This window comes from Eulemur rufifrons, chromosome 20, assembly GCF_041146395.1.
Source record: "Eulemur rufifrons isolate Redbay chromosome 20, OSU_ERuf_1, whole genome shotgun sequence".
Lineage (NCBI taxonomy): Eukaryota > Metazoa > Chordata > Mammalia > Primates > Lemuridae > Eulemur > Eulemur rufifrons.
The window spans coordinates 17,420,639-17,443,401 of NC_091002.1; the positions used below are offsets into that span (position 1 = coordinate 17,420,639).

At 51.0% G+C, this 22,763-nt stretch overlaps 1 protein-coding gene across 1 annotated transcript in view; it reads left to right on the plus strand.

The window, feature by feature from the left end:
• The window catches only part of PTPRT (protein tyrosine phosphatase receptor type T), a 778,866-nt gene extending 758,930 nt beyond the window's left edge, over positions 1-19,936 (plus strand). Inside the window, exons 34-38 of the mRNA XM_069495747.1 lie at positions 3,024-3,155; positions 14,767-14,892; positions 15,765-15,928; positions 18,888-19,023; positions 19,883-19,936. Of these exons, the coding sequence (XP_069351848.1) occupies positions 3,024-3,155; positions 14,767-14,892; positions 15,765-15,928; positions 18,888-19,023; positions 19,883-19,936 (612 nt within the window). The remainder of the gene's footprint in view (positions 1-3,023; positions 3,156-14,766; positions 14,893-15,764; positions 15,929-18,887; positions 19,024-19,882) is intronic.
• Positions 19,937-22,763: the final 2,827 nt, after the last annotated feature.

Sequence of the window (22,763 nt, forward strand, 5' to 3'; positions counted from 1 at the left end):
AGAACAAGCAGGGAGGGGAGCTGGCCAGGTCCCAGCTGTCCTGTTAGGGGCACTGTCTCCTGCTTTCTCGACATCAGGCCCTAGAAGGGCACTCCATGCTGCCCTGGTTTGGGATTAGGGTCATGTCCCTGCCCCAGTGGGCCCATGCTGCTGCCTCGTGTGCTTCTCCCTGGGGTCTTCCAGCTGCTTGTGAGTATCATTGCTTCACCTCCAAGATATGGAGGTGTTTGCAGCAGGATGGAACCATAGACCAGCTAGTCCCGGCCATGCACTTTTCCTCAGAGGAAATGGCGGCCAGAGAGAGAACTAGATTTGCTCGAGGTCACCCAGAGAGCTAATAGCAAATCCTAAACCCTAGAATTTATTTCTTGAGCCTCCCCACAGTTTTCTCCATCCAGTAAGATGCAAACATTGCACCTCCGGAGGCCAAGGATCAAGAACACTGTGGCCTGATTGAAATGAGGTCTTCTACGTTCCCTCCCCACCCCATATCTGAAATCACATCCATCCAGCCCACGAGGCCCTCCCATCTCACTCAGAACAGACAAGAACATAGGGTGCTCTCTCCTGGGGTCAAAGCCAATTACTTTTCTAATCTCTGATCCTCCTGCACTTTCTCCCCAAGGGTCGTAGGTGTTGGAAGCAGGGAGGTGATGGGAGTTCCAATGTCTATCTCAGCTCTCCAGGGGTCTGCCCTGGCCTCTGCCCACAAGGTGCCCCTGTCCTGCTTGAAAACTCTGGCCCCAGGTCCAGAAGCAGGGAGTCTCATCTTGGTCATGTCAAGTAGCTGGAAGTGGAGAGAAGACGTCTGGCATTAGCTTAGCTTAGAGCCTTCCCAAGTCAATGTGTGTGTGTGTGTGTGTGTGTGTGTGTGTGTGTAAGCTGAGAGATGGGGTTCAGAGGTGCACCCACACTTCCAAGTTCCTCCTAGCTTTGTCTGCCACCTGTCCCAACACTCCTCCCTGCCTTCCTCATCCAAGCAAGGATCAAACAAACTCCTGGCTTCTACTTAGTAGGTTAGATGCTGCCTGGAGTCAAATGCCTTCTGCCAAGCTCTGATGCGGATTGTATTCTCTTTGTCCACAGGGCATTTCTCCTGTGAGCCATCACTGGGCCTTTTCCTTTCTTATATTAAAAAAAAAATAGTCCTTATCTGTATTCCAGCTCAGTCTGTGCATTATCTGGTAACCATAGCAGCTTTGCTTCTAGCAGAAAAATATGAAGTCCTCTGGGTTAATTTTTAATGTTTCCCCTGGTAAAGGATGATGTTATCCATGAAATGGATTGCCGACTGATCCCTGAAACCCGGCAGGAGCACGGATCTCGAACATATTTTCAGATAAGGCTTTGTCAGGCGTGCTGGCCTAATAGAGCATTTATCACAGAGACAGGAAAAAAGGAAAGAAAACTAACATTCACTGAGTGCCGGGCACCATGTCGGGCCCTGGACTTGTGCCGTCTCGTTTTGCATTTGGGTATTAATATCTCCATTTTCCAGTGAGGTCCTGAGGGTCAGAGTATTTCCGGCACTTGCTCAAGGTCAACGAGCTCAGAAATAGGGGATTCACGGATCTGAACCCTGTGTCTGTTGACTCTTAAAGCCTGGATTCCTTTCCATGTCTGGAATTGGCCTGTCTGTCTGTAGCTAAGAGTTTGGCTTTTGGGAAACTAAATGGTCCACCCTCCCAGACGCCCCTCTGATCATGCCACTGGCCGGGAGAAGGCTCTTGGCAGGCAGAGCCCCCTAATGCATGCCGGACATCCTTTGCAATGCATGCAGGCCTTTGTCCTGCTTCTGCGGGGGCTTTGTCCGTCTTCCCTCCCCATCTTCCTTCTGACGTGTGACTCCACTGAAAACAGCTATGACTCCCACAGAAACCATCTCCTGAGAAAACTTCCTGAGAACACGAGCTATTTCTCAGGTGTCACAAACGGCTCACGAAGTGAGCAAGCTCCCCAAGTTCTACAGACACCTTCTTCACAGGGTAGTGTGACAGTTAGGGCCCAGTTGAAGCTTGCAGACTCCCACAGGCCATTTCCTCTGGGCCTCCATTTCCTCATCTGTAACCCGGGACTGAATTTATTCACTTATTTGCTGGAGCTGCACTGAGGCCTGGTGTGCACCAGCCACAATGCTGGCGCCACGGGTGAAAGACAAAGTCAAGGGTGTTTCCACCCTTCCAGTGGGTGTAGGGTCAGGCTCTTGTGTGCTGGTCTTTCCACATGCAAATCTCATTCAATCTGTGTGACAACTACCCTTTTGGATTTATGATTCCTGTTTTCTAGTTACAGTATCGGAGCTTTGGAGTGATCCCATAACTTGCCAGTGCTTGGCACCCTCTCCCACCACCCCAAAAGGCACTCTCCAAGTAGCGTTTGAATGAATGAATGAATGAATGAATGGGTGGATGAATGGACGGATGGATGACTCATGACTTATAAGTGGCAAAGCTGGGCTTGAACCCCAGGTCTGCCTGGTTCTAACCACAGGTAGAATGTGTGTGCCACTGCCCTACTGGCTCACAGGGCACACTGCCCTCTTTGCCAGGCCAACTCAGCCCTCATTCCAGCCTGGGGGCAGCAGTGAGCTCCAGGCCAGCGCAAACCCTCCCCCACATCATGGACACAGGGACTCGGTGGAACTCTCATATCCCAAGAGGTGTCTGGGCCAGCAGAGCAGCAAATCTGCTTCTAGAATCTTTTCTCATTTCATATTATAATGATGATTATTTGCTGAGCTCCAAGACATAAATAATTTATTTGAATAATCCCCATCCGAGTGACACTTTCCTAATGAAATGTCTTAGTTTGGAGGAGAATGTGTTCATTAGGAGAAGGTCCCCTTTGCCGCCAGGGCACTGAGAGATAACAGAACAGGCAGGTGCTTTGTATAATCTATTTGGCAGGCTCGGGGGCCCTCTGGCAGCCATCCGGGCCTCGTCGTCGTCGTCATCATCGTCATCGTCATCAGAGTATCACTGATGGCTGTGTATTTTACCAAGCCTGTGTCATTCCTTTGTCAGAGTCACAAACAGCCTGCCGCCTTCGTGGTCACCCAGCACCCTCTACCCAACACCGTGGCGGACTTCTGGAGGCTGGTGTTCGACTATAACTGCTCCTCCGTGGTGATGCTGAATGAGATGGACACTGCCCAGGTAAGAGGAGGCCCAGCCGCTGCCCTGGGCGGGCCTAGGCGGGGCAGGGGAGCCGTGCTCTAGACTTGGAGGGGGAGACCTCACGACATGCCGCACCTGCCCAGCTGGCTGCCCTGCGATGGGCACTGTCTGGCCGTGAGCACCGGGTGAGCCCGTCCTGCTGCCTGCAGAGGCAGTGAGTCTTTCCCTGGGCTCTGGTGTTCCCAGGCCCCCAGCAAACACCTGCCCCCGCCTTTGTCCAACTCGCCCCAGGGCCAGACTCCATTGTTTCATCCCTAAGCACCTGGTGCCCTTAAGGAACAACACCAAGGCCACTGGACAGAAGCAGAGGGAATGTGGGAAGAACAGCAAGAAATCAGGTCAGAGGGCTGTGGAGGTCATCGTAAGAACTCGGGGGTTCACTCTGAGAGAAACGGGGAGCCATTGAGAGGTTTTAAGCAGAGGCGTGACATCATTTGACTATCTTGAGACAGTTTCTGGAGCCCACACCCCTAGAGCAGGGCAGCCATTCTGGGATGGAGGAGGTGGGAAAGGCCTTCCAGGTTTTTAAACCTGTCCTTTCACTGCCCTGAAGAAAACTCAGAGTAACTCAATGCATTCCCGTCTGAGTGCCGGCCTTGTTCAGGCCTTGGGTGGGAATAAGAATTTTTTAAGGCAGATCTGAGCTGTAGTCGCAGCCCTCCCGAAGCTCCCAGCCTTGCTGCAGAGACAGATGAGCAAACTGTCCCAAGCTCGTGCGGCAGCGTATAATAGAGGTCAGCAGCGCGAAGTGCTGTGCTGGCCAAGAGCAGAGAGCAATTAATTCTACCCACAGGGTGAGGGAAGACTTCAAAAAGAAGGTGACTTTGGCCTTGAGGAAGGCAGAGGAAATTTAGGCATCTGGGGGCTGAGCTAGCCGGGAAAAGGCATTTCAGGCAGAGGGAACAGCAGAGGCAAAGGCGAGGCAGGGGCAGTGTGTGTTTTAGGCTTGTTTGCAGAACAGCTTCTGGTGCGGTGTGGCTGGGGCTCGGGTGTGTCAGGAGGAGAAGAGTGTGGTGAGGCCGGGAAGTGCCGCAGGGCTTGCAGAGGGCTCCCCGTGCCAGGCTGAGGAGCTCGGGCCTTGGACGGCCGCGTGGTGGGCATCAGACTTTTACTGTGCAAGCAACAGAATCCTTTCTACAGATAAAAGCTTTCAGGCAAGCCCAATGTATGAAACAGGTATGATCAAGAGCTGCTCGTGGCAAAGCATGCGGCGAGGGTCGCGCTCCTCTTACACAGCTCCCTAGTCTTCCCCTGGTGCCCCTCAGAGATTCGGTCTCTCTGGGTACCTTTGTGGGATCCCTGCCGTTCCCAGGAGCACAGTTAGAAAGACTTGTGCGGGGAGGAGAGACACGTGAGGTTTAACAGTGCTGTGCAGGGCCAGAGTGCCTGTTGGAAAGCCAGGTCTGGGGACCAGGGAGGGGGCAAAGCTGGAGGGAAGACCTGGGAACCAAGGAGCCCGGGGAGGACAATGTTGCAAGTGTACAGAAAGTAAAGGGGGTGACCCAAACTGCGGAAGTGGCAAGGAGGCGAGAAAGTTGGAGTTGGACATGAAAACATCTCTAGAGTTGAAGTCCACAGGGTTTAGGTAGCAGCTGCACTTGGGAGGCGAATGGAAAGGACGAGTCCCCTCAGGTAATGGCAGGTTGTGTAGTCTGGGCAATGAGGTGCCCAGGGAGGCAACCGGCCCACATGGGACGCGCAGGAGGGAGGGGAAGGCAGCAGGGGTGCAGACGGGCGGGGATGCAGCTGAGTGCAGCTTGGGACGTGTCTGCGGGAGACGCTGGGGAGCGAGTCCCTCCATTCAGGCAACCCGTACCTGTGGAGCATCTGCTGTTGGCTGGAGGCTGGTGCTCGGAATGCATTAGTGAGCAGCACAGACAAAGCATCGCATAAAAATTCCCAGCTCTCTTGCAACCTCTGTTCTAAAGGGGGAGACAGACAATAAACAACCAACACTCTATAGGGTACTTAATTATGTGTTGGAAGGTGAAAAACATGTTTGGCGGAAGAAAATAAAAGGGCAGGATGGTGACCATCGTAGGGCTGGTTCTGGGGCATGGGGCGTAATCGTGACAAGGGAGTCGGGGAGGCCCTGTGGAGAAGACGACACCTGAACACAGGCCTGAAGGAGGTGAGGGATGAGGGAGCGGTCCGGGAGCCGTCTCAGGGAAGAGTGTCCCGGCACCCGCACGTGGCCGTGTGGTGCGCACGTACCCGGTGCCCTTAAGGAACAACACAGAGGCCACCGGGGCAGGCGCAGAGGGAATGTAGGGAGAAGAGTGGAAAATGAGGTCAGAGGGCCACAGAGGTTATAGGAAGAACTTGGGGTTTCACTCTGAGAAACACAGGAAGCCATTGACAGGTTTTAAGCAGAGCAGCGCCATAATTTGACTTTTTAATAAAAGCATCCCTCTGGCTGCTGTGTTGAGAAGAGATTGTGGGTGCCGGAGGGGGGAGGTTGATTGCTGGGAATGGAAGCAGAGAGGATGGAGCAGACGCTGCTGTAATTGCCCAGGTGGCAGCTGAGGGTGGCCTGAGCCAGAGGGGTAGCAAGGGAGTAGATGCTGGATATATCCCGAAGGTGAAGCCAACAAAATATCCTGAAAGATTGCACATGGAACTCGAGAGATAAAGAAGGATCAAGGACACTTCTAAGGTTTGGGGCCTGAACAATGGAAGGTTGGAAACTGAGATAACTATGGAAATAAATGAATTCCCATAAAACAGAGTGTCCTGAAGCATTCCCTGCAGGGATTTGGCGTCAGAAGGCATCACCACGCCTACTCCTTTGGCTGAAGAAGTAAAACAGCAAACTCAGCTCATGAGCTCGGGAGTGGGGTCGGGCCTATGACAGCCTGTTTGTTCTTCTCTTTTTCAACATTCCTTTCTGAAAAACCGGAGCCCGGGCACAGAGGATGAGTTTCGAGGAACCCCACTTTGGGGCCTGTGGAGGAGCAAGGGTCAAGATCGCGGGCTGTAGCTCCCCTTTCCAGCACGGGTCCCGGGTGAACGCAGGATCTCTCGGGCCCAGATGTTGGTGCAGACTTTAAGAACTGATTTTCTAAATGCGAAAACATCAGGCTCAGAAGTGCCCTAAGGTTGGCTGCCATATGCAGCTGGCACGCATCCCCTGAAATCGGCAGATGAATAGAGCACTTATTGATATAAATATCATCACTGCAGCAGCTGGGCGCCTCGCAAAAATAAACAATGACACAGCACGAGCATCAGAAAAGCCGCCCTCGGCACCTGGAGGGACGGTTCTCTGAAGTGGCATCAGTATCGGTCTGCCTGCACGCCCGTGCCAAAGCAGCTCCCAGCTTGGGCCAGCCCAGCAGCACGGACAGTCTGCCCTAGGTCCTGGGCATCACTAGGTCACTCCTGAAGACCAATGCCACATCCTGTGGTTTGACCGAGGGCCATAAGGGCTCGTGTGGGGGATTGGACAGGGCTACCTGTACGTTGCAGCAAAATAAGGTTGAGGAGAGGGTGGGAGCTCTCACAGGGCTTTATTTGTTTGCACTGCTGGCTAAATTTGCCTCTGCTCGGAATCCTACACTATTTCATTCAATCAGCCATCCCCAGACACAAACATTCTTCCCTTCTCTGCAGTGGCTGCCGTTCAAAGACAATTAGGGCCAATGGGGGATCAGGTTAAAGACTCTCAACCTTCGGCATTCTACCTTAGAGATTTTTCTAGCTCTTTTAGGACTCCAAAGACCTGTGGTCAGATTTGTGGGGCACAATCCTAGAACCACAACATCCAGCAAACAATGCTGTGGTTTCTCAGACTCAGCAGGAAAAAAAACCTTTTCAACCACATCCAGCAGCATTGACAAGGTCTCTCCCAGCTTTGTGGGATCTGTGGATACACCAGAGTCCACGGGGAATGGGCACCAGGAAGGAGCCCCCTTTGCAGTCATGCCACACCCACCATATTGTTTGGAAAGCTCGGGAGACCCTCCATGCCAGCCAGCCATGGGGTGGGGCTGCATGGCAGGCAGAATCATGGCCCCCCAAACATGTCCCCACCCCAATCCCTGAAACCTGTGAATGTGTTATTTCACATAGCACAAAGTAGGGACTTTGCAGATGTCATGAAGTTAAGGGTCCCAAGATGTGGAGATTATCCTGGATTGTAGAGTCAGGCCCAATAGAAGAAGGAAACAGGTGACAGGTGGATCAGAGTCAGTGCATGACAATGATAACAGAGCAGCAGTTGAAGAGACGCAGCCACAAGCGGAGGACTGCGGGCTACGGGCGCCCTCTGGAAGCTGGGAGGGGCAGGAAGTGGGTTCTCTCCTAGAGACCACAGAAGGGAACCAGCTGTGCTGATACCTCGATCTCAACCTCTTAAGACTCATTTCAGAATTCTAACCCCTAGGCCTATAAGATAATATGTCTGTGTTGTTTTAAGCCACTAAATGCATCGTAATTTGTTACAGCAGCCATAGGAAACGAACACAGGCAGTAACACGGTAACCAGAACTTTAGAGCCAGAGTGACAGGGATCCGAGCCAGGGCAGGTGTGAGGATGAAAGTACAGGGAGAGCCAGAGTCGGCACTGGGTGTTGGAATGGAGAGCGGCTTGAGCTGGAGAAATTCATGTCTTGGTTGGAGTCCAGAGTCAGAGCCGTCAGGAGCTGTGAGGCAGCAGGACGTGGAGGGCCGCAGAGAAGGGAAAGGTCCTCCCCGCCAGCCCAGGCCATCGTGCCGGCCCAGAGGGAGGTCTCGCTCAGGTCCAGGAGCTCGCTCTCTGCGCCCCGTTCGATCATTCACTCATCAATATACATTTGTCGAGAACCTACCATGTGCCAGGGACAGACCTAGACGTGGCAGAGGACAAAAGAGACATGAAAACCTCCCCAGCCCCGTGGAGCCGCCATTCTCGAGAAGTGATACACACCTGCCAGCTCTCTTTGGCGTCAGACAGGACGAAATCATCTTCATCTAGAACCATCTCAGCAGGACCCTCGAGCAGCAGGAAGAAGCTGACCATGAAGCAAAGGGGTGGGAGAAACAGTGTCCAGGGGGCACGTCACATTGCCCTCCAGCTCTGGGGACAGTTATTCAAAGAATCCAGCTAGACAGGAGCATCCCATCAGCCTGGAGCCAGGTTTGCGGTCAGTGAGGCCCAGCCTCACTTTGGGTACCGCCACATAATAAGTGCTTCAGCATTTCTTGAATATTCTGTTGATTTATTATTTGGCCATACTTGGAGTGTCTCCTGAGTTTCTCATTGTTTTACCTGCTACTAATTCTAGGGAGTGCCCTTTACCTTGCTTAAATCTTAGAGATTTTATAATCCAAGTATCATCAAACACCTTTCAATATTTCCCATGTGATCCCTCTATGGGAAAGCTTTTATTTCCCAAACTGTATTTAGTAATCAATAATGATTTAATTGTCTCATATTTTTCCATGAACTTAACTGTCTCAATGAACTCCCGATCTGCAGGCCAGATGCAGAACTGACACAACGAGATGCTCTAATTCTAGCCCAAAGCCAGAGGCTTGGTGTCCTCCACTTCAGGACAACAACATGAGTCCCCTTTGGTTTTCAAAGGCCTTGAAGATGGCCCATTGGCTTTTCCTGCTAACTTTACACACCTCACTTTGGAAACCACACATGTCATTTGCAGTTCAGAAAACTGTGGCTCAGGCAGGGAGGGGATTTTGTCCAAGGTCACACAACCCATCACTGACTTGGGCCCAGGCCTCCTACCCAGAGATGGTAAAGATTTTTGCCATCATTTCAAACAGGATTTCCAGGCCCCAGTACCCGGTAATCACTGATCTCTGGCACCCGGGTGTATGGAGCAGCCAGGAATGTTTCCTTACTTTAAAACAAACAAGAGTCCATAGCTTATAGGAAAGCTGACTTGCCGCGTTCTGAGGCTCTCACTGTGGAAAGCCTGAGAGATGGGGGGTGCAGAGCCAGGTGGAAGGTGAGGGTGGGTGGCTGGGTGCAGGGACGAGGGCCGGGCTGTGATGTATTCCCACACAAGTGAGAGGGGTGAGCTTCTCATCCCCCCAGGAGAAAAGCAGGGCGCTGCAGAGGTGTCTTTTCCTGTCATTGTGCCTGCAGGGCAAATAGCCTGCATCGCTCTCCCCATTTTTATCTCAGCTTGTGAAAACACAGCCTAACATGCTAACAAAGTACACGGAATGCCCAGCTCTGCATCTCATCCAGCCTCAGTCTGGCTCTGCGCGGGGCTGCATCTGTTTCTGTCCCCACCAGAATAGTAGGGGTAACAGTAGAACAAGAAACTTGGGGTCAAGAGACCTGGGTTCAGGTTGTAGCCTCGCCACCTCCTTGCTCTGTTACCCTGAGCCAGTGTTCCAACATCTCCAAGTCTTGATGTCATCCTCTATTAGATTACTATAACCCGGATGCCGGCTAAGTTCACTCTATCTTTGAGATTCAAATAAAATTGGCTCTGTTCCCTACTCCCCATCCTGTGGGAAAACCCAACGTCCACCCCAAGATTTCTGAGACTTCCAAGGGGGTCCCATTCTCACATTCTCTTCCAGGTTCCGGCTGGGGCTCTAGTGGGGGTGATGTGGGGTCCACATCCCAGCAGTGCCTCTGACTTAAGGTTGAACATCACACGTCCTTGTTCTTAAACCCCACCTTGGGTTCCTCAACCCTGGCCAGCAGCTGCGCATCTTCCCCAGCTGTGTTGCCCAAACCACTCTCTGGCCCTGTCCACCTCCTCGTCAATTCCTCCCTGCTCAGCTCTTCCACTTTCTCCCCAAAGGTGGCTCCTCTCTTAAGCTGCAAAATTCAGCTCTCTGCTTAGAACCTCTTTCTAAAACCTGCCCTGAGCCTCGCCTCTGCCCCACCAAACTCCTCTGTAGGTGTTTTCCTAAATCCCTGCCCTCCTGTCCCAGAAACAAACTCCGTTGCAGCTGTTACTCCACCTGCTACGTGGAGATTTCGTGCTCACTTCCCGGGACTATGGTAGGATAGACTGGAGAGGGACGTGTGAATATGCTTTTTCACCTGGCGTCTTTCTAGTCACCCCTTCACCCACAGTTTGTCATCTTGAACTGGCCACATTGTCAAAGCCTATTATCTATGTTTGGATCTTTATAGAGTCTGTTTAAAGGTATCTTAGAATCACTTAGCTGAATTTTAAAACCAATTCAGGAAACTCTATATTTCTCCCCTAAAAGTACCAATTCACTTCACCTTTAGGTGGCCTGGGGTTGATGTCCCCCATGCCCTGCGGTGTCACAGGGACCTTGATAAGTAGAGTCCTGCATTTCTGGAGCTACAATATTACTTGGCCTTTCTATTTCATTAAAGTATTTTTTCAATTAATGGAAGGCATAACTAAGGTGCACTGAAATATGCTTTAAAATTGTTTATTCCAAAAATAGCCCCATATGCTAGTTTTCATTCAACTCATCAGAGCATGTTTATTCCAGCAACTAACAAGCTTTCTGATTCCATCAGCAAGAAAAAGATGCTTAACGAGTGAGGCTACCTCTGCGTTTGCTGTATTTCACGCGTGAACTTGCTCCCCCAAAGGACATCTTTCCACGGCCCAAGCAGCTATGGAGATCACAAGGTGGAATAATGTGTGGCAGCTGTTCCCGGGTTGTCCACACAGGCGTCACCACTTCTGCCTGGCCGAACTCGCTCTGACAATAAATAGAAAATGCCCATTTTCCTGGAAGAAGCACGGTCATTTCTAAAGCATCAGCAACTACGGGCCTGGCTTCTCCTCTCAGGTGTGGTCACCACCACTGTATATCTGCCGTGGTGAGGCCCCTCCCCTAAGGCGTCACTGCCCCACCCCCAGACCATTGGGAAGGGCAGGGTAAGGGAGGTCACTTATGAGGAGATGAGGCAGAAAGTCAGTTGGTCCAAACTCGAGGCTAAAGAATGTCAGTCTATTCTTGGGTCAGCCAACTTCACAAGTTTTCCATCTAAGGAAGAAAATACCAAGGTTGCATTGAGTATAAGTGTGGTTTAAGATCAGCTAGGTCCTCATGGTCTTACAGAGTCAAGTGGGCTTCCTAGGATCCCTATTTTGGGGCTTTAAGAAACCATGAGGCTCCCCCTCCCCAAGAGTTCTATAAACTGCTCCTCCGTTCACATACGTGGTCTCTGGTCCATTTCTGTGTGAACCAGGGAGCAAAGCTCAGCTCCTTGCTGGCTTCCACAAGAAATATGAGCACACTGAGCATTGCATGTGCTAGTATAGTACAAATTTAGAGAATATTAGGAGGCTAAGAGTAGGGTCATATGACATGTTGAGTCACCTTCTACCCTTCACTGGTTCCACTGCGCTCCCAACCTTCCTCTCTTATCTCCTGCGTCTTCCAGCTCTTTAGAGCAACTACAAGTCTCTCATTCTTGACGTGCAGTGTCGCATAGCCAGGAGGCCACCCATCTTCTCAGCTACCCCAGGCTGGCTGGTTAAGAATTTTCACAAGGGCAGTCCTTTGGGTATGACCCTAAAGCAAAGTTTTCATAAGACCTACTAAGTGGAGGAAAAAATGAAACTTCTCCTTATCCATCTAGTTTCTAGTAACCCTCCCCCCCCACGGCCTAATAATTATAGCTCACGTTTACTGAGTCCTCCCTAGGTGCAGGTTCCTGTGCTAAATAGACATTAAAATTCACAGCCACGCAAAACAACCTGGGCAAGCTAAAAGATTTGGCCAAGTCATTCTGCTAGAAAGTAATAAAGCTGGGATTTGAACCCAAGGTGCTTCAAGAAGGGACCCCAACATGTTTCCCCACCTTTTGCTGTACTACCTACACAGGCTAAATCGGCATCAGGGAGAGGAGACCCTGATGGTTCCTGGGGCTCGAATGCCACAGGTGCCCACACATCGCTGTGCTGACTGTCACCCGATTCTGCTGCCGATGTGGTCTCACGAATGAGGGAATCTGTGTGAAAGGATGACTCTGATTTAGGATTAGAAAGACCCTGCAACCTTCCCTCGTCCCTGGGCGTTAGGGGAGAGTGACCCAGAAAATCAAATGCAGAGAAGTGTCCTGAAATATAGGCGGTCTTGTTTGAGGCACAGTAAAACCTATTAGCTTGAAAAATTGGTCTGGAAATCTTATTAAAAGAGACAAATCATTCCACATTCTCTCCAGACTGAAAATATTGGGGGTAACAGGCCTTGCCTGATGCCTCGAATCCACGCACCTCATGTCAAGATCACAGCCAAACTCTGGCAAGGCTAAATTCCATGCAGATGATAAAGGCAATTATTTTTTTTAATGGGCAGTGCTGATTAATTCTGATTGCTCTGGCCAGTCACAGACTTATCTGTACCAGGTCCTCATTACTGTGAAGGTTGCAAGGCGGAAGAGCCAATGGCAAAGAGAAATGAAGTTCAAATTGTGAATTTGTCATTATTGCACAGCTCAGCAGATGATTGCCCAGCCAGGGAGGCCCCTGGGACCCCAGCCCTCCCCCACCTCCCGCCACACACACACACACACACACACACACACTGCTCCTTTCTCAATATGCTCAACCAACCCCCAATGGACATGCTGGGAAAACAAGGCACCATTGCATGATGAAAATCAGCCTTGCACATCTTTGCTATGTAAAAGAGGTGCTAATGTGTATATATATTTGAATGTTTCGAATGTATATGTTAGCTATTATCATTATTATTATTTTTGTTGAGTACTGAGAGGGGGTTCAGTAATAGTATGAATCACTGGGATTTAGTAACTGCTCTTTCTGTGCCTGACACTGTGGGAAGGGCTTTACTTTATATAAATCCTCTGCTTTATCCTCTGCACAACCCTACCAAGCAGGGGTTGGCAAACTTCTTCTGTAAAGAACCAGACAGGACACGTTTTAGGCTTCACAGGCAATGTGGTCTCTGTCGCTACTGCTCTGCTCTGGGACTGTAGCATGAAAACAGTCATAGACAATATGTAAACAAATACGTGTAGCTGAGTTTCAACAAAACTTCATTTGCCAAAACAGGTGGCTGGCCAGATTGGGCCTGTGGGTCATAGAGTGCCAGCCACTGCTGTAAGGTGAACGATGTTACTCCTCTGCTAGAATTTGGGGTTTCCACAGCTAGGAAGGTGGGAGATGTGTTCTTTCTCTCTCTTATGTCCCTCTTCTTCCCTCCTCTTTCTTCTAAGCTCTAGTTCTGGAGGAAGAAGAGAATTAAAGACATTCTTTGCTTGTGAACTCCCAGGGTGAGATGGCTGTTCTTGATCAGCAAAGAGGAGGGCAATTGCTCCCTTGCATGAAATCCCTGCATCCAAGGGGGTGGGTCACCTCTGCCAATCTAGCCCCTTGTCTGCAAGCTTGGGGTAGGCTGTGGCAGACCCCACTGATGAGAGATTCCATCCTAAGATGCTCTCAGAAGCGTCAAGGGGTCTTTGTGAGTCTTCACTGTATCTTCAGGGCAACCCCCAGATGGAGGGTCTTTCTAACACTTGACCTCTTTGTCCCTGGCAAGCCTGCAGCCCCAATCTTAGCTCTCCTCTGTCCCCCAACTCTGGGGCCTGTTGATCTAGGCAGGGTCCATTTCTATGCTCCTTGGGAATCAGGAATGTGTCCCTCTCTGCAGCCACATACCCTGCCACCCACCTCAATATTCTGTCCTCAACTCAAGTCATCTCGTGGCTCAACACATGCAAGGAAATGAAGTATCTGTCTCTCCATAAGCTTAAAGGCTAATCTGTGATCTTAGGCTAGGGTTTCTCAGTCTCTGCAGTGTTGACGTTTGGAGCCAGGTGACTCCTGGTGGGGAGCGACGCTTGGCGTTGTAGGATGCTTAGCAGCATCTTGGCCTCCACTCACTAGATGCCCATAGCAACCCCCAGATGTGACAATCAAAAATGTCTTTAGACACTGCCAGATGTCCCCTGGGGGACAAAACTGCGCCAGCTCAGAACCGCCATCTTAGACTAAACAGCAACCACTGCCTTTTGCTCTCAGCTATGGGTTCAAATTCCCAATTCCAGATAAACAGGGAAAATCACAGGCAAGATCTCAACACCGTGTGGCATACCTTTTGGTGCAAAGTAAGTGTAATTATCCCCACTTCTCATATGAGGAAACTGAGGCCTGGGTCACACAGCTGGTAAGCAGCAGAGCCTGGATTTGGACCAAAGACTGATGTCAAAACTCTATATTTTTAAAACTCCTCATGCTGTGATCATGAATGAGCAATGTGAAGGTTTTCTTAGAATGGGAAAAAGTTTGCCATGACCCATGTGGTGAAAAAAAAAAAAAAAAACTAGATTGTATTTTCTCTTCCCTGAGTGTTCTATCTAATTCTGACAGCAGGGCTTCAAGGTGGGTATTATTCTCCCTATTTTACAGATTAGGAAACTGAGGTCCTGCAAGCCTAACACATGGTTTGAAATCCACATGGCAAAATGTTTAGGCCCAGTGTTGCTGTGCTCAGCGGCTTGGCATTTCAACACCCAAGGGGACGCTGAGTCTGATTTCCTACAAAATACACTACCTTTCCAGCCAAGGTGTCTTGCCAGCAATAGGGAACGCTCAATGATCCTCGTGACTGATGACGCCCCCTTGTCCTTGTCCTTGTCCTTTTTCTGTGACCTGTTTCCTTGCCCCAGCTCTGTATGCAGTACTGGCCTGAGAAGACCTCCGGGTGCTACGGACCCATCCAGGTGGAGTTCGTCTCCGCAGACATCGATGAGGACATCATCCACAGAATATTCCGCATCTGTAATATGGCTCGGGTGAGTGCAGGGCCGCCGTAGCTCGCCGTGCCCGGCCCCCCAAAACAGATGGAGGATCTGCTGAGCCAGCCAAGAGTGTGTGTTACACTCTCCTGTAATCTCTTCCTCGGGGAAGTGATGCCTTTGCTGGTTCCAGCCCAGACCCAGCAGTGACTGCAACACAGAGATGCAAAGAGTGACATCCAACCTGCCATCTGCCTGTTTCCTGACACGCTTGCTGCCATGTAGACAAAACTTCTTAGACATTAGCTCTTCCCCACTGTGTCACATTGCTTTAGCACAGTCGATGTGGCCTTTGATTGGATCCAATAAGATTTGGACCAGGTCCTGCAAACACCAAGATGAAAAATAATTAGTTGCTTCCATGAGGATATTCACTGGCTGAATGGAGGAATACTGGGTGGCAGGGGGTAGGTTAGTAATCTATGAATGGTGGCTAACTAAAGCAATTTTGGTCTCTCTTGGGGGCCCAGGGTGAATGGAACTCAGCCCCTACCCTCAGAGTTCACTATTAAATGGGAAAGTGAGATATGTTCTAGCACATGAGCCTCAGGGAGAGAGAATAACTCTGCCCAGTGGAGTCAGAGAATGCTTTCCTAAAGAAAGGGATATTTGAATTGGGTTTTGAAGTCTGAATAGGAGTTTTCCAGATAGAGAGAAGTCCAGGGTAGTCAGGGCAGGAAAAACCAGTGTGCACAAAAGTATAAAGGTAGGTTTATAGCTTGTGACTCTCCCCATGAAGACATGGCTTAGATCCCGTTAGCCTGTCTTCCACTACAATGCTGCAGCCCCCAGGGTATCTGGAAGGCTTGCATCCCCAAGCATCCCCAAGCATCCCCAGCAGAACAGCCCTAACTCCTCTCTGTTCTCAGCCACAGGATGGTTATCGTATAGTCCAGCACCTCCAGTACATTGGCTGGCCTGCCTACCGGGACACACCCCCCTCCAAGCGCTCTCTGCTCAAAGTGGTCCGACGGCTGGAGAAGTGGCAGGAGCAGTATGATGGGAGGGAGGGACGCACTGTGGTCCACTGCCTGTGAGTACTGGGGAGGTGTTGCCGGGGCAACGGGGTGATAGGTGATACAGCATCCTTGCAGATGCTTCTCAACATTCCTTAAAAGCCAACAGTGCATTCAAAGGAATTACAATCCTTTAATGGGATGGGGCTGCCAATTTGTTGTCCTGAACTATTGTTATATGACATATTGTTGATACAAAACCTGGTGGCCTTTCCACAAACATGGGAGGGGGATGGCAGACCACTCTCCAATGCTCCCAGTAAGGAGATGAGCCCCACGTGCTGTGTCCTGCTAGTCACAAGAAAGCTCAGGACAAAGTGGGTTCCGCTGACCAGACCCTCCTTTATTATCTCCTGAAGAAGAAGAGAAAAGGGAAGGTATCGATTAAGTGAGCTTAATTTAAGCTAGACATTTTAAATGAATCACTCATTCCATTGGTGAGATAGATATTATCATTTGGGGAAACCGAGGCACAGGCAAGGTAAGGTAAGCAGGTAATCAAGACAGGGGCTATGATTTGCATTCACTGGGCTCTAAGCTAATGCACCATCTATTAACCCACACTGCCTCTGAGTAAACCAAAGGACTTGTCCACTGTGTCTCCCTCCTGGGGTATCTCTACTGCGGGCTTAGTGGGGACACAAGGACACAGAGAGCCTGATAGATGGACTCCAAGGACCCTGGGAACACTGTTTCCAGGGGCACAGTGGGCTCAAGGCCAGTGTGTTTATAGCACCATTACTGATGTGAACGGGAGCCTTTACCTCACGTCTTTGATGGGCACGGCCCCGTCCAATGAACTCCGGTTCATCATGCTGGGTGGAGGTCAGGACCCTTAGAGGACTGTGGCTGACAAGCTGTGTAGCATCCAGAAAACCACTTCATTCTGTAAGCCTCAGTTTCCGCATCTGTCCAGTGGGTATGTCGCATTAATCTTCAGACCCCATAGTGCTTTGACATGAAATAGTTAGAAAATAAATGCAATCTACCTGCCAATACAGCGGTCAAGAAAGTCGTGGTAGCAAATATGCAAATGTTGTAAATGTGATTGCTTAAAAGAGCAAGGGTCACAGACTCCACCATAGGAGTCTGGAGTGACCACAGAGAAGGAGCCCTCAAAGACCTCGGACCCCAAACAAACCTGCAGACATAAGCTATGTGCGGGATGTTTGAGTCACAATCATTCACTTGCTTCTTAGAACATAAATGATTCGGGGAGAATTTTAGCAGACCTCCCTCTTTTGAAATGTTGTGTTAAGGAAATTTGAACCAAGGTCTTCTCTTTTTCAGAACAAATATTTCTGGAGCAGGTAGAGGCATTAAGAATATCTAACTGACCTCAGAATTGAGTTCAGTCTTTTCAAAACCAGCGAATTGTTCTCCTTCCATCCAATAGGCCGTGTATGCACACATCAGGGAAGTCGGAGAGCTTAAAGGAGGTTAGACACACACACACACACACACACACACACACAGACACACACGCATGCACACAGGGAGAGAGAGAGAGAGAGAGAGAGAGAGCGCGCGCGCTTAACCCCCTTCCCAAAGGATACTGCTCTCAGAGTGGAGTTCAGAGTCTAGGAAGATGCTGTGCAGTGTCCCAAGTCGGGTCCATGAGTGACATCAGCCAGGCCGAGCCGGCTCTGCCCACGTCCCAGAAGCTGGCAGCTGGTGTTCTGTCAAACAATCCCTGCTGCCTGTAGTTCCCTCCCACACATGCAGATGACCTCCCCGTTGGCACAGAGCCACACCCATCCCTTCAGGGTCTCACTCCACCAGGCCCTGAGACACCTGTGTCCACTCACCTCTTCCTCTGGACTCCGTTATTCTTGCTTCAGAAACCACTGGTCCCGCCTTCCTGGAGTCCCTCCCTGCTCTCCCTGGTGTTTGTTCTTTAGCCTGCTTTTCTTGCAGGAGTACCTATTCATCCATGTCCCACCAGCCGCGATGACCGGTAGTTTGAACCAAAGGAAAGCACAGGGGTGTCCTTCCACCAACAGGGACCTTGGCATCCTTGAAGGCCACAGACTCCATTACAGACCCTGAACGCAGGCAGCAGCCAGTGAATGGAAGGCAACTGTCTGTACTCGAAACATCTGGCTGTTGGGTGTCCTGTAGATAAAACATCTGGGAGATTGACTAAGTGCCTTAGTTTCCATCCAGATGTTCTTCAGACACAGACCATTACGTGAAATCATTAGTTGCTCTTGGCAACACGCCCAGGAGTTCCGAATCAGGAAGATTCCTAAAGGGACTTTATGTAAAGAGTTTGAAGGATGTTTCCATGAAGATGACTTACCGAGCTTCAGAAAGAAAGAGTGACAGGGATGGCCCTGCCACGAGCCCTCTGTCCCTATACTCACGATCAGTAGAGTTTTGCTTAAACCAAGAAGTACAGTAGAGACGTGTCATTTCAGGATATGGCCTCTCAGGCCAACCCCAGCCCCTGCCTCCAAGCCTGGGCTGGCTGGTCCTAGGCTAACAGAGTATTGCTGCCCTTCACGAGGGATGGGAAGAACTAGCAGGAAAATCACCTGGAAATTTCTATTGCCTTTATTGGATGTGTAGATAGACCCGGAGCATCCTTTTGGACAAGGCCCTATGTGTACACACACACCATATCATCCTGCCCTGGGAGTTTGGGTCAGTGTACCTCCGGTGACTGTAATGTGCTCATAGAACCAAGGGCACATCAAGCTAACTAAACTCTTAAAGGTCATCCAGTCCAACCCCTTCGCTATATGAATGGGGAACTTGGGGCCCAGACAGGGGATGTGATTTGCCCAAGGTCAGAGCAGGTTCATGGCACAGGGGAGACTCAAACCATAACTCATGGCTCAGGCTAAAGCTTTCACCATTGCCTTTTCATGCGTTTGCTGGGGCAGCCACTCCCCACTACTGCTGCTGTGGCTTTAGGGTCAGCAGGAGCAGGGGGACCTGGGAATGGGGCTCACCTCTCCACTCTGTGTCTAGGAACGGGGGAGGCCGCAGCGGAACCTTCTGTGCCATCTGCAGCGTGTGTGAGATGATCCAGCAGCAAAACATCATTGACGTGTTCCACATCGTGAAGACACTGCGTAACAACAAATCCAACATGGTGGAGACCCTGGTGAGTGTCCCAAGATCTAGCCTCCAACAGCCAGGGGCTGGCTGCAGTTCCCTTGACCTGAAGCCAATGACATCCCATAGTAAGACGAAGGACCCACAGTCTGTGCCCTTGGCATTCACTGTTGTCTGCCCACTCTCTCCCCCTTCCAACGCCCCCAATTTCTCCTTCTTGCAGGGAAATCCAAACATTAATCCTGGCACACCTACTTTGTTTTACTTTCTGCCCATTCCTTAAGAAAGTGTCATTAATTCGGGCTTAAAGGAAAGGCTCCCAGATTAGTAGAATGTGAATTATGTTTTCAGTTCAGTCCAATTCTATTCTAATTCATTTATGCTAATGCTCACGGTTTAGAGCATTGAACTGGGACGCTATGGGGAGGAGAGTGGGCAGGCAGAGCCCCGGGCAGCAGGGCCGGTGCCATGGCGGAGACAGACCATACACAAGAACTGCAGACCGACTCAAAGTGCGGTCGTACTCAGGACGAGGTCCTGGGCAAAGCGTGATCCACAGACAGGCAATGGCAGCATCGCCTGGGCGCTTGCTGGAAACGCAGAACCTTGAATCCCACTCCAGGTTTCCTGCATCGGAATGGACATTTTACAAAGAGTCTTGTGTGCCTTGTATGCACATTGCAGTTTGAGAAGCACTGTCGTACGAAACAGTAAAAAGAAAGGGAGTGGCCCAGCTGGGCATGCAAGAAAGCGTGGGGGGATGCAGGGCTCTGAAGGATGCCCAGATATGGGCACTATTGAGTCAACTTAGTGTGGAGGTAGATGAAGTTTTCTCCCAAACCTGTATCTCCAAACTAAATGCACCTTCTCATTCTTTTCCATCTCTGTCTTTCCTGTCCTCCTCTCAGGAACAGTATAAATTTGTATACGAGGTGGCACTGGAATATTTAAGCTCCTTTTAGCTCAATGGGATGGGGAACGTGCCAGAGCCCACAGGCTGCTGCGGCCAAGCCCCCTTTTCTGTGACTGGCAGTGACCGAGGTGACACCCCTGCCTGACTCCAAGAAGAAGACTGATGGCCCGATGTTCCGCGGTGGGCTCTGCACCCTCTGAGGGTCTCCCAGAGCTGTGGGAGATGCTGCTCCGAAAGGCCAGGGCTTCCCTTCCAACCCAACCAGCCACAGCCACGGGCCTGGGCAGAAGTGCACCCCCAAGCAAGGCCTCAGATTTCCAGTTCCCGGACCTCTTGCTTTTGTTCATTCTGAGTTTGTGAACCTCGTGGCAGCCGGCTGTGCAGGTGCTGGGGGGCGGGGGGCTCCGCAGCGCCTCCCCTGCCCTGCTTCTCCTAGGAGGGGAGGAGATGTGTGTTCTGCTCCTCCGAGTCATGGAAGAGATTGGGGCTCGTGGGGGTCTCTGCTCTGCCTCCCCCTGCAATCTCCTTCAGGGCCTCTGGCACCAGACCCCTACAGTCTGGACCAGTGTGGCCTTGGGGTGCACCCTAGGCCACAGCAGAGGGCCCCATCCTCACACTGAACCTGCATGGGGCTTGTGGCCCACGACACTCTGTACCTTCCCCAGCCCAGGCCTTAACCGTCTGTCATTCACTGGCCAACAAGCTGTGTCCGCAGCACTCTTCACTCTTCTCGAAAGGTTTTCTTTGCTTTTGGGGGGTCGGTGCGAGGGGTGGAACTGGGAAGTTCCCAGCAGGGAAGTTCGCTGCTCCTCCTTATCTTTGTAAAAAGGGACCACCTCCCTGGGGCAGGGCTCTGGCTGACCCATACAACCTAACCCCTGTGTCTCTTTGGGGGTAGCTTCCTTTTGGAGAGACAAGCGGGATAAGATTTGATTATTTTCCAAAGTGTATGTGAAAAGAAACTTTCTTTTGTGGGGTATGAAATCTTAGTCTCTTATGTCAAAAAAGGGGAGGGGGGAGTTTGAGTGTGTAGCTCTAAGAGAAATCCCTTGGGCTTATCTTTCCTGGCAATGTCCCCAAAATGTTCCACCCTGGGACAGCCCAGCCGTTGAGCAAGGGAGAGATGGGCTAGTCTGAAGATGGTCCCTTTGGTTTCTGGGGTGTGTAGAGCGCCAGCCTTGTGCATAACTTGGATCTCCACCTTCGAACTCCTTCCTAGAGAAACCAGCTGCCAGGTGGAAAAGCCCATTGTGGACCCAGTTGTACTTTGATTTAAAGTAGGCCAAGGGCATCAGGCCTGGGGGTCCAGGGTCTTGTTCAAAGTGTGAGTGAGTCGGAAGGGGCCAACACTTGCTAAGTCACAACTGTATGGCAGGTATCGTGTTTGGCATTTTCTGTGTGACGTCTCACGTCGACTTACAACCCCCAGGACAGAGTGATTAGCTCATTACCATCTCCATTTCACACTTGAGGAAACCGAGGCACCTTCCTCAGTGATGAAATCCTGGATTTCAAAAAGGCAGGTGACGGCAATGAGACCTTACTGTTTTCTCCATTTTTTTCTCAGCCGAGCAATTATTTTATGGAGAGAAAATAAGGCCAGAAACTTCTGAGCAGAGAGCTCCACAAATGGAAATTTGGTTCTTTCTCCCTGATGCCAGCTCTTCTGGGAAGCCCAGAATGTCAGATATATCTCAATAACTCATCCCCAGCTCCCCAGGAAAGCTAGCCTCATCTAACTTCTCAGTGAAAACAATTCCCTGTTTTCTCAGGCTATGAGGGGACCAGCCAGGGGACACTCTTGACTTTGGTCTCTAGATGGTGCTTAGGCACAATGTCTGACAGCCTCGGGGTGGCCTGGGACCTAAGGAAGCTCCATCTTCGAGGCCAGTCCAGCTCCAGACAGGGCATGAGGGACACAGAATTAGAGAAGGCACAGCCTTGGCCCTCCAGAGCTCACTGTCCACTGGGGAAACTGAATCACAGGGCAGTCATGGCGGACCAAGGTGGGGCCTCCTGGAGGAGCTGCCGTGTGTTCCAGCTGGGTCTTAACAGACAGCAAAAGGATGAAAAGGGAACTCGGGCCAAGAGATCAGCATGTGCACCAGCAAAGATGGGAAAAGATATTGGGCAGGGCAGTGCGGGGGGCAGCCTGCCCGGCTGGGCACAGCACCGCAGGGGCAGAGCCAGGCGATGGGCCAGGGTCCAGGCGACAGATGCGCACCGAGGGTGCAGACTTCGTCCTACAGGCAACAAGGAGTCGGCAGAGCTTCCGAGTGATGTGCTCAGCCTAGTGTTGGAAAGGGTCCCGCTGGGCCAGTGGGCTGCCTCTTTTCCTCTCATCAGACACTGTGAAAACATTCCCTCCAGCGCGTACTTTTTAATACCACATCCATCTGTCTGTCTCTCGTTATTTTGTTTGCTGGGACAAAAATATTCAGCCTCTGCGAGCAACCCGGGTCTCTGCTTTAGCACGGAGCAGGGTCACCAACCCAGCTCTCCAGGCCCGCGAGGACAGGACATGAAAGGAGCCCGTGAAGCTGCTTCCATTGGTACAGGCTCTGGAGCTGTCTGGAAGTCCGGGGACTCCAGACTTGATCAAGGAAGGGCTGTCACTTTGGAGGTTGAAAAGGAGGTGTCTCAAAGCAAAGGCAGGCAAAGGAACCCCACGATGATCTCACTGTTGTCCTTTGGTGAGCCTCTTCCCAGGTGTGTCTGAGCAGGCCCCCAGGCCCCCAGCCCCCACAGGTCCCCCTGGCTTCCCCGGGCTCCAGCCCACTGCCCCAGATGACTGTCCCCAGCCTTCAGTGAGCCTGTAGCATGGCAAATCAGCCTGTTGTGTGATGTTTTCTCAGATCGTGGCTCATCCAGCCAGG